Here is an 11,976-nt window from a genome sequence, read left to right as displayed (position 1 = left end):
CAGGATTGCCCAGAGCATGTCAGAGCATGTCACTCAGGACTGCATCCAGGCGGGTCTTGAAAATCTCCAAAGAAGGGGACTCCACAACCTCCCTGGGCAGCCTGTTCCAGGGCTCTGCCACCCTCACCGGAAAGAAGTTTCTTCTCATATTTGAGTGGAACCTCTAAGGATTCGCTCCCAAGTAGAAGGATTAACATTTCACTCCTTGCACAGTAAGTATGTACAATATAGAATCTGAATGTATTTCCTAAAAACTGAATATAAAATCAGCCTGGAACCAAAGGCATAGTTTGATGGAGCAGGATAAAAACCAGCCTGATTTTACACTAAAACAATTTCTTCTCTGATTGTGAACACAAAGATCATAGAATCATAGAATGGTTAGAGTTGGAAAGGACCTCAAAGATCATCCAGTTCCAAGCCCCCTGCCATGGGCAGGGACACCTCCCACCAGACCAGGTCGCTCAAAGCCCCATCCAGCCTGGCCTTGAACACCTCCAGGGATGGGGCAGCCACAGCTTCTCTGGGCAACCTGTTCCAGTGTCTCACCACCCTCACAGGAAAGAATTCCCTCCTAATATCTAATCTGAATCTCCCCTCTTCCAATTTAAAACTGTTACCCCTTGTCCTGTCACTACGTTTCCTGACAAAGAGTCCCTCTCCGGCTCTCCTGTAGGCTCCCTTCAGATATTGGAAGGCTGCTATGAGGTCTCCCCGGAGCCTTCTCTTCTCCAGGCTGAACAACCCCAGCTCTCTCAGCCTGTCTTCAAAGGGGAGGTGCTCCATCCCTCTGATCATTCTCGTGGCCTTCTCTGGACCCGTTCCAACAGGTCCATGTCCTTCCTGTGTTGAGGACTCCAAAGCTGGACACAGGATTCCAGGTGGGGTCTCATGAGCGCAGAGTAGAGGGGTAGAATCACCTCCCGTGACCTGCTGGCCACGCTTCTCTTGATGCAGCCCAGGATGCGGTTGGCTTTCTGGGCTGCCAGTGCACATTGCACAGATGACACCAATTAGTACCAGACTATTTATAACATAGGAAAGAGAACAAAATGGCATGTACTGGATTTATTGAATAATAACTATTTACCCAATTTCACAATCCTTAAATTAAGTGCTAGTTCTAATTTAGTGACATGATTATTCACAGTAATGAATAAAAGTAAACTCTGCAAACATTCAGACCATGCAAGAACTTGTAGCTTCTTAACACAGCTGAACAGATAGTGACTTCTTTAAAGGAATGTCTTATTTAAAATGTTTCACTTTATTAACAATAAATTAATCTGTGGCATCGCTGATCAACAAAACACTAAAGAAACAGTGTGCAGATTGTCTACATACTGGTCAGAAAGGCAACGTCATCGCTACCTTCATAAAAATTGGAGAAATGCTGATAAACTTTATATACATAGATCGTTTTCAACCATCCGAACATTTCAGCACAAGAAATGTACTTCCACCCTTCCCCAATTTTTCTATTAAATAAGGCAATAATAAAAAGCAGAGCGTCACAACAACCTATTTAAAACTCTAGATCCGAGTCCTGACATAATGCAGCACTCAAGAGGAATGTGCAAAAATAAACACTTGGATTTGCACTTCGATTATTCATTGTGTAAAATTTAAAAAAAAAAAAAAAATCCCAGCCAACAACTGTTCCAGATTCCACTGTCGGGAAAAACAAAAGAAGAGCTTCTGAAAGAATCCAAACTGACAGAGCTGTTCTTTCAGCCCGTGGCACTGTTTGGAATATCTTGGGCATCTGCTAAATGTAGTTTTTGGCTGAAGCAAGCCATTAAGGAATAACACTTTCACATATAGATAAGGTACAAACAAGACAGCAGTGTTAGACGGAACTGTGCTTATCCTGGCATGGGTATGCACCAGTCCAGACCAGTTCAGTTCTATTAAGTCCTGTGCTAGTTCTCAACCAGAAGACTAATCTCCCTCGATGAGATTTAAGCATTACGTACATCCAGAACGAGCTGGCGGATCAAGGGGGACTGCAGATTATTTTTATCACTATTACAGAATCGCAGAATGATATGGGGTTGGCAGGGACCTCTGGAGATCATCTAGTCCAAACCCCTGCCAAAGCAGGTCCACCCAGAGCAGGTTGCACAGGAACATGGCCAGGTGGGTTTTGAATGTTTCCAGTGACGGAGACTCCACCACCTCTCTGGGCAGCCTCTTCCAGGGCTCTGCCATCCTCAAAGTAAAGAAGTTCCTCCTCATGTTTAGATGGAACTCCCCATGTTCAAGCCTGTGCCCATTACTTCTTGTCCTGTCACTGGGCACCACTGAAAAAAGACTGGCCCCATCCTCCTGACACCCACCCTTTAAGTATTTATAGGCATTGATCAGATCCCCCCTCAGCCTTCTCTTCTCCAGCCTAAAAAGACCCAAGTCCCTCAGCCTTTCCTCATAAGAGAGATGTTCTAGTCCCCTCATCATCTTTGTGGTCCTCTGCTGTACCCTCTCCAGCAGTTCCCTGTCCTTCTTGAACTGGGGAGCCCAGAACTGGACACAATACGCCAGATGGGGCCTCACCAGGGCAGAGCAGAGGGGGAGGATGACCTCCCTGCACCTGCTGGTCACACTCTTCCTGATGCACCCCCAAGGATGCCATTGGCCTTCTTGGCCACAAGGGCACATTGCTGGCTCACGGTCATCCTGTTGTCCAGCAGGACTCCCAGGTCTTACTACATGGTATTATTATCGCATTCCACTTGTATTCTTTATGAGACCTGGCTTTAAACAGCTTTCCACAGACACAGAGAATGAACGTGCCAGTGCAGTATCTCGAGTCCCAAATCAGAGCCCCACCTTCCTCAATGTATACAAAATGCGTAACATCAGGAATAACTAGGCTACAGAATAAACCGAATGCAACACTCCTCAACTGTATCCTTGGGTTATCAATAGTCTGATGTAAAAGACAAGCAAAGACATTTAGCTTTATCTGCTTCTGGGTGGGCTAAGAGCACACATTTGTTCAAGTACCAAAGCTCTGTTGAAGTATTTGACTCTCTAGTTTGACCCTAGAAATGAAAAATGAGGTCAGTCCACTATTGACGGTAAAATCAGTGATAAACACCCACACATATTTCTAGAAAGAAATTAAAAGGCAGTAGGATTCACTTATCACTGGGACGGGGCATTTCTGAATACTGTAGAAGGAATATTATTATGGAGATTTTTTCCAGAATATGTCAGCCAGACACACGTAGAAAGACCCTGCTTCTGATGGGCTTTGCCATCGACTGCCAACACATCGTCTAACGTGGTACACGCCAGATAAATACATCACCACAGGGAAAGCCAGCCTGTAATTAAAAGTGTTAAGATCCAGTCATTTATATATTGTAAGAACTCCAAATCCATGCAGTACGACAGTGCTATTTTAAAATAAAGGACATTATTGAAGCGATCTGACTGTAAAGACACCAGTTAGTGGGGAAATATACTGTAATTTGATTACAGTTAATAATTATAATGCAAAATAGACATTTAAGGAAAAGGATACATAGATGAATTCAGTTCTTCTAGCTGCAATATAAATATAGAAACTATCAGAAATGGCATTTCAGTCAAATGCAACGATTATGCTGAAATGATGAAATACATTAAAACACTGAAGCAAATCACTAATAGTTTGGGCTGAAATGTATAATTTTTATTCTGTAGAGCAAACCTGCACTGAATTCTACACCAGCAGAGCTAAGCCCCAAATTAAATTTAAATCTGCTTATCTCAGGAAATTTAAAGAAATTCTAATTTTGGTGTTTATGGAAATACACTAGAGAAAGGAGATCTATATATTCTACACTTTCCGTTTCTAAATTCCTTGTTACGTGTGGGCTTCCCCAGATGTAGGAGGATGGACCACAGGGAAAACGGTCTCTAAACAGGCCCCCATCCTCAGGCAGTTTACAGCCAGGCTGCTCCGCTCACCAGAACAAGCAGCAGCCCACAAAAAAAGGGAACGAGGTGCTGTGTTTTCTCAGAACCAAGACGAGGGCAGGGCTTATGTCTTGGTTCATCCCAGAACTGTGTTCTCCTCAACTGTAAATCACTGCCCACCCCAGTAGAGCTGAGTTCTGTGGGCAAATTTCCATGTTTTCTCGCTTCCCAGTACTCACATCTGACAGCAGCCTGTCCAGGTTGGAGTCACTGGCCAGTTTCCTTTTATCTTCAGGAAGTTCTTCCAGCTCCCCATAGAGCTCCAGGTTGAGGCGAGCAAGTTTCTCCTGCATACTCCGCACGTGCTCCATCTGCTCTATGGAACATTCATTTCCTAAAAGGACGAGCAACAGCTTTAGATACAGAAACCTGAGAGAGCAAATGAAGGTGTGAAGATGCAGCTTTTAAACATCAGATTTACAAGTTCATTTGCTTGCTCCATGATTTCTCCCCGTTTCACAGGCTGAAGTTTCTGTCATCCTGTCTGGTGTTATGTTGTGCTGAACTTGTGATAACTAAATGTACTGAACTGGTTTTTAGAAAAGATGTGGTTTCTTCTATACTCTGAATTTATCTCCGGTTCAGGAAGGCCCTGTATTTTTAAATATGATCACAATAAGCCTTCTTAGAGAACAAGTCATATGAGGAGAGGCTGAGGGAACTGGGCATGTTTAGTTTGGAGAAGAGGAGGCTGAGGGGGGACCTCATTGCCCTCTACAACTCCCTGAAAGGAGGGTGTAGAGAGGTGGGTGTTGGCCCCTTCTCCCAAGGGAATAATGACAGGACCAGAGGAAATGGTCTGAAGCTGGGGCAGGGGAGGTTTACATTAGATATTAGGAAGAATTACTTTACTGAGAGAGTGGTCAGGCTCTGGACCAGCCTGCCCAGGGAGGTGGTGGAGTCGCCATCCCTGGAGGTGTTTAGGAAACGTGTAGACATGGCACTTCAGGGCATGCTCTAGAGCCCGGGATTGTTGGGTTGTGGCTGTTTGTGGTTGTGGGTGTTTGTTTCGGTTTGGTTTTGGTGTTGGTGTTCTGGGATTTTTTGGGTGTGGTTTTTTGTTTTTTTGTTTTTTTTTCTTTTTTTGTTTTGTTGGTTGGACTCGATGATCTCAAAGGTCCCATCCAACCAAAAATATTCTGTGATTCTAATTTTGATTAATCTTGGGGTTTTCTTTCTTGTAACTGATGCTTTATGTAATACAGACATTTCAGGTTCTCTTGTAAAATCGGTGTGGAATTAACGTAACGTGCTCACCTAACACTAACCTTGCAAAAGCACCTATGCATCTTTCTACGCAGTACAGGGGAAAAAAGGAAGCGGGAGAGTGTCAGGGTTTTTCTGAAACCTTCATCAACTGTGAAGTAATAAGAATAGTAAAATGCTAAGAGAGAAGAGCAAGCTGGGTAAAATGCAACTTGCATTGGATTCCATAAAAGTTGTTAGAAATAGTCTAAAGTGTTAATACACAGGAAAATCAGGTGCTAAATACAGTTGCTTCTTAATATTCCTAAATATCATAAATAAGTGGCTTTAAATTTGGTATCTTAAATCCATAAGCTGAAGTACTGCCTTTGGTAAACAACGCTGGAAGGCACAATGAAATGGCATTTGAGTAATCACACCAAAGACCTTACAATACGACTATAAATTAAAAAAGCACTAAGATCTATTATTTATATTAAACTTAATTTCACATGGTAGAGACGGATATAACAAACTAGTAGACTGTCCATACAGCACATCTGGTTGCAAATGTTACCATCGTATGGCTACAAACATGATTATTGTGTACAGACAATTCATGCACTTACCAAATGCTTGAAGTTTGCCAGAGTGGAAGTCATTCAGGAGACTCAGAAGTCCCCTTTCCATTTCCTGGACGTCTGATACATCGGTGAGAAAAGAATGCTGGATGGGTGCTGCCTGCGCCCCCTTTGCTTCGCCTCCTGGAGGTTTGGCTTTCTCTTTTATTACACTGAAAAAAATAAAGAAACAAAACAAAAAGCTTACTTCTTCCTGCTTTCATTTTCACTGAGAATCTGAAATGTAAGATGAGTCTACATCTGGGCCTTGAAAGTGAAATGGAAAATATATAATATGTATTTCAATCACTCCTTTTAAGTTAAAAAATGGATCACCAGTTTGTCTTAAGAATAAAGAACAACATCACTACATTGACAGTTTGATACTGCAAAGTGAAGAATTCCAACAAATTTTCCTAGAGCTCCTTCTTCCCACCTTCAAATAACATCCACATTTTGTAAAACTCACCATCAAAAGCAATCTCCCAGTCCTAACACATACCAAATGGAACTAGTCCATGTCTAAACAGATGTTAAACGTGCTAAAAATTCTCTACTGCCCCCTCTGCAGGAAAACCATCGAAATTCCTGGATTCCCCATACATTTTTCTCTAGAAGTTCCAAAACTTAAGGCAAAAAAGGACATCTTCTTCTCTAGCCAATATTGTGGGCTACAGGAAATGAATTTCTAGCACATTCCAGAATAGGGTGAGACTTATGTAAACTGTACAGTCAGCTGCAGAACCCACCAATTTATAGCACATTAGTATTTATTATTATTTCCCTCCTAATATGAATGCATTTTCCTTGAAGGATAATGTATAGGCAGACTTTACACTGCAGAAATTCATTATTCATCAGTCCAATACTGGATTCTTCAAAGAGACTATCTGTGCCAAAGAGCAGAGTTCAGCATTTAATCTTCAGCTAATACTTATGGGTCAATAAACTCAGCTGCCTCTCCCTAGCTAACATTTCACTTTAAAAATCCCTCTTCACTCATTTATCTTCTGTATCTGCCATGGCCAAGAATGTTAATTTTCCTGCATGTTAGAAAATATATTTCTCAAACTGAAATAGATGTATCATCAATAACACCCAAACTATTCCAAAACGGTACTTTCTGAAGAGCTGAACGCCTCTCTGCGCACATGAGTATCGCCTGGGAGCTACTGCTGCCCCTGCTGCTGGCTCCCCAAACAAAAAACACCCAGAAATTCCAGTCCTAGCTCATCCTGTTCAATTTACGTCCTTCATTTCCCGCCCTACTTGTCAGTTCCAACCTTGTAGCCATGGAATATTTAATTTTTTCCTCACAGCTGTGCATCTGGGGCTCTGCTCTCTCCCATGCAATGCTTGCGTTTCCCATATTTGATCACCCAACTCTTGCCTTTCCCCAGTCGCATCCAGCTATCATCTCTTCAGCTAAACTGTTATCTGTATGAACCTACAGCACTGTGTAACGTTTTATAAAGCTTACAAGAAGAATATCAAGCACCTTCCTTTTCTTTAAAATAACCATTATATCGCATTAAACACAAATTGCTTTGCAAAAAAAAAAAAAAAAACAACAGGTCATCAAAAATTTTCATGACCCTGAAGCACTTTCTCTTCACTCTGCCCCAGCCAGCCTAAACACCCTTTAAACTGGCACGTTTCTGGCTCTCGCTTCCACTGAGCTTACAAGATGCTCCCAAACTTACCGTTTTAACTTTGGTTTTTGTACCGCAGGCTGTGGTGCAGAAGGATTTGAAAAGGCTGTGCTTTTACTGACTGGCACTGAGCTTTTCTTGGAGTTTGCAACCTGAGCGGGGTGGCTGGTAGATGATTTGGGGCTCCTCCTCTTGATTTTCCTTTCTTCCATTTCTTCCAGTTTACTGCATCTAGTCTAATTCCTCATCCTCCGAAGGGAAGGAAAAAAGTAAGAAAAATCCATTAAAACTGGCATTTACAATAAAAGGGAAAAAAGTCACAGTGCATGAAAATACAGCGTTATAGTTTCTTTAAAGATGAGCAGTCACTCATTTCTTCAAACAAGAGAATTCAGTTTTCTGGAGAAGCTGCCCAGGCCTGCCTGATCAGCAAAACGGACAGGAATCAAAATCTTCTGCATCAGCTTTGGCCGACAGGTACCTCAAAACGATCTCAAGCTTTGCACCCCATGGATTATTGCTAGAAAATAATCCTGTGACCGCTCGAGTCCGCACCAATCAAAACACCGAGGAGCGCCGGTGGCATGAGGATGCTGCCATTCATCCTCACCCAACAACCTCCGCCGAAGGGAGAGGCCACGGCCTTGCCAAAACTCAGGCGCTGCCGAGTTGTTACTGCTACTATATATGCTATTGATGGGTGCCACCCCATAATAATAATAATATCGCTGCTATTATACATGCTATTACTGGGTGCTACCTGATAACCTCCTCGCCTGGGGAAACGCCTCCCCCGCAACCCACCGCCCCGCGGAGGCGGCAAAGGGTGTCTGTGAGGGGAGCGCCCGCCATGGCTGACCCGCCTGAGGGGCTCTGCCCCCGCCCTCGGGCCCGGCCAGCCCCTGACAAATGCCGTCATTTTATTACCACGGAGACTTGCGACGCCGCCTGTCACTCCGTGAGGAGAACGATACCCGCCCCCCTTCCTCCCCCAGCCCCCCTCCTCACACCAACCGCCGCCCGTTAAACGGCCGCCGAGGCGCAGGCCCCGCCCCCCCACACCTACCTGGGGGGAGGCCCCGCCCCCGCCGCCGCGCGCGCGGACCCCCGGCCCCGCGGGGAAGCGGCAGGCACGGCACGGCAGGGCGCGTAGGTCACATGACTGCGGCCCGCCCCGGTGCATCGTGGGAGTGCACCCCCTTCCGGTGAGGCCTGTACAGGGGCGGAGCTACTGGAGGGCGGGTGGGGTCCGTTCAACCGTTAACGGCCGAGCGGCTGCCGCGCTCCCAGGAATGGCCGGGGGGGGAGTATGGGTCTCTCTCGGCATGGCAGCTCCCGAGATGGACGGCTGCCTCCGGCCTCGGCGCCTCCACAGGGGCGGCCGCGGCGGGGGGGCCGTGGGCCGCATCGCCGCCGCGGAGCCCCCTCCTCGGTTTGCGCCTGCGTGTGAGGCGCGCCGCGGTGAAAATAGCAAGTTCCACGGCTCTGAAATGTGAAGTACGGAAGGAGCGGGAAAGGGACTGTCGCCTCCCGGGCAGTGGTGCGTTTCACGCCCCAAAAGCGGGACTTTTGCAGCTCTGCCTGTGTCCCCCGCGGAGGGACAGGAGCTCCAGCATGAAGGTGTTTGAAGGTTCGGTGCCAGAGGTATTCTCGTCAGTGGCGGGCCATGCGCTCCAGGTGGCAGCATCGCTTCGCACGCCGCAGCTCCTCAAGCCTCGGCTGTTCTTCACCTTTCCCTTCGCGGCTGTTGAACTCTCTGTTCAGAAGTAGCGGGGGGGAAATAAGAGGTCTGATAAACAAGGAGGACCCACGCTTCTGTCATACAGCTTCATCCCCGCAACGGATGTTCCCTGGGGGTTATAAGTCCAAGTTAAATGAGAACCTTCCTGCCACATTTGGTGGAGCTCTGTCTTTTCCAACCTCTATTCCAGTCTTGAGTAGTTGGCTTGTGGGAACTTAATTTTCAAGGCAAGGCGTGCCTACCTAGCCTTAGCAATTAGTAAATTCAGCTCCCTCCCCCGGTCTGTTTCCTGATGGTCTCTATTGTAAAGGAACTCAAAACAATTGCATTTCTGGTCATCACTTGTCTCTTTGGTGCTCCCTGTCTTTGATGGCTTTGTGGACTTGAGTGCTTGGCACATCTTTCCCAGCCAAGGCTGGTTGCTCGAGGTGTTTTTCCCCCGTGTGACAGAAGTTTGTTGCTTAGAGAGATGAACTTAGCAACTATTTCTACAATTTGTCTGTCAGCTTGAATTTCTTCTACTTGCAATGAGATCTTTAGTTTTTGCCTAAGAAACTGTATGTTTTCTGGTGAAAACTCTCCGACGTTGCTTACAGACCAGCTTGTGAAGGGTGGTACAATCCGCATCACCCAGGCTGAAAGCACTGGCCAAAGGCTTTACTGACTTTTGCAAGGGAATGTTTTGATATAAAGTCGTTGTATGGCTTAACAGGTAGTTGTGCAGCTAAGGTGCCTGCCTACGTCTCTATAGACCTTTTGTGATACCAAAAACTGATTCTCCATTTGTACCCTGATCCTGAGCTGCCTTATGGATCTTGAATTAGACTCAAGGGGCTATTGGATATAACAGTTCCTCATCAAGACTTTGGTGGGACGTTGCAGTCGTGAGACTCAGTGGCCGCTTTGAGTCTGAAAAGGGGTGCTCTCATGGGGAGGTTGCATCTGCAGTGACTCTCAGGTGAAGGACAGGGACCAAATGTCCACTGAAGGTCATTCTGCAGTGCAAGCAATTCCTCGTAGCAGGACACAGCTTGGGTCTGAGGAGCCAAGTTCTTAGATCTGTGCCAGTGGTACGCTGACAGTTCACTCATGGGAATAAACAATCTCAGAGTTTTTATATGTAAGCTACAAGTCTTGTAGGAAAAAAGGCACAAGTGAGAAGAAAGAAAGAAAAACAGAAGAGAGAAGGAAAGAAAGAAAGAAAACTCTGTAACACTGGAGATACATTAAACAAAAAGGTGGTGGTACAAGATTTAAGAGAAAGGTAGAGAAGCAGAAACATTTGTTTACCATTTGTTTGATTCTTTAATACAAAAAGCTTCTGATATCTAATTTGGCATGCGTTACAGGGAAACAAGAGCTAGCAAAATTCACACAGGCTGTAAGCCAGGCATGAATTCTCAGCCATAGGGATGCCCAAGTAGAATTCTCATTTACACACACACACGCATATATATATATATATATATATGGGGGCTACAAAAACTGGAAAAGGCAAGATTTACAGACAGATAATAATAACGTAGATACTTTTGTATGAGATAAATACTGTTTCTGCAGGGTAACTTCAAAAATATTTGTGTTCATTCAGCTCATTTCTCACAAGGTATATGAGCAAGTGAATGTACCCACCTTGCAGTTTGCATATAGAGGTGTGGTTTATTTTTTCCCCGGTGATTAATGGTGTTCTGTGTGTGCAGAATAAAGCAAAGAGGTTTGACAGTTAGAATGGAAGGTGATTGGTATCCTTTGTTTCAACCAAAGCAGTTGAAATAGAATGTCTTATGGGCTGTTTTTCAATAAAGGGAAAATCTTTCCATTGCTAATGCAAGTATTTTTAAGATAAAATTATATTAGAAAGCAATTGGATTCCACAGTCAATCCTGCTGCAGTTTAGTTTCTCAGTATCAAATACACCGACTTAGTTATTTTCATAAGAACAGTGTGTGATTCCCCTGAGACATCCCAGAAAAGGCCAGCAATCAGTTATAGCACACAGGTAATGTTTTGCTCCAAGTACATTTATTATCACCGAACACTACATGATATTAGAATTATTATTAAAATGTCATTGTTACCCACTTCCGTATCTGATTTAGCAGAGCCTACAAGGGCAGATAATTGGGAAAGCGTCTGACTTTATTGTATGTTTTCATAGTTAAAGTAATTTTATAGTGAATAATTAATTTCTTAGATAATAGTAAGTTAAGAGCAAAGAATCAAAGGTAACATGGTCTTGATTTGATACTACAAATCCTATTGCAGATAACACTGTTGCCTGGAATCAAATAAAGATATCATACATTCACCAGGGAAAAAAAGAAGTGTGTTTTGGATTATCTCCATTTAGCTGAGCTTTTGCATAATCTTGTCTTGTAGCAATGATCCATGGTTCGGAAAATGCTTTTTTCTTCCTTCATGAGGCTTTTTTTTCTGACAACACCGACAAGCATTACAGTGGTAGTGTTTGTATGTACTTGTTGATTGAAGTGCTCTGAGGGTAATAGTGTTTTAATAGGAACAATGTTATTGTTAAAGAAGCAAATTAAAAAGTTAATTGAATCTGATTTTATTTACGTGTGTATCTCCTTACAAACTAGAGGCCCTCCTTTGAAGATGCTTTGAAGAAGAACTTCAAAGAAGTTAGTCTGTACTTTGTATTGAGATATGCATGCAAATAAAATCAGATTCTCCTTTTTGAAACCCCTGCTCAGGTAACATGAGATGGCAAGTTGGTTCTAAACGCTTCCAAGAAAGTGATGAAAGCATCCGGTTCTTTCGCTTCCATAATTAATCTTAGATGTATTTCACA

General features: G+C 44.1%; 1 protein-coding gene across 1 annotated transcript; it reads right to left on the bottom strand.

Annotated features, from left to right (window-relative positions):
- Window positions 1-1,054: 1,054 nt before the first annotated feature.
- Window positions 1,055-8,599, bottom strand: CCDC28A (coiled-coil domain containing 28A). The gene is made up of 6 exons (XM_074168741.1): window positions 8,490-8,599; window positions 7,475-7,672; window positions 5,781-5,944; window positions 4,146-4,300; window positions 3,530-3,552; window positions 1,055-1,785 (listed from the first exon to the last, which is right to left on the bottom strand). The coding sequence occupies exons 2-6, from the start codon at window positions 7,633-7,635 to the stop codon at window positions 1,731-1,733; spliced, it is 558 nt and encodes a 185-aa protein (XP_074024842.1). The 5' UTR covers window positions 7,636-7,672; window positions 8,490-8,599; the 3' UTR covers window positions 1,055-1,730.
- Window positions 8,600-11,976: the final 3,377 nt, after the last annotated feature.

This window comes from Numenius arquata, chromosome 2 (genome assembly GCF_964106895.1).
Source record: "Numenius arquata chromosome 2, bNumArq3.hap1.1, whole genome shotgun sequence".
Classification (NCBI taxonomy): Eukaryota; Metazoa; Chordata; class Aves; order Charadriiformes; family Scolopacidae; genus Numenius; species Numenius arquata.
This window is presented reverse-complemented; position numbering and strand designations above follow the sequence as displayed.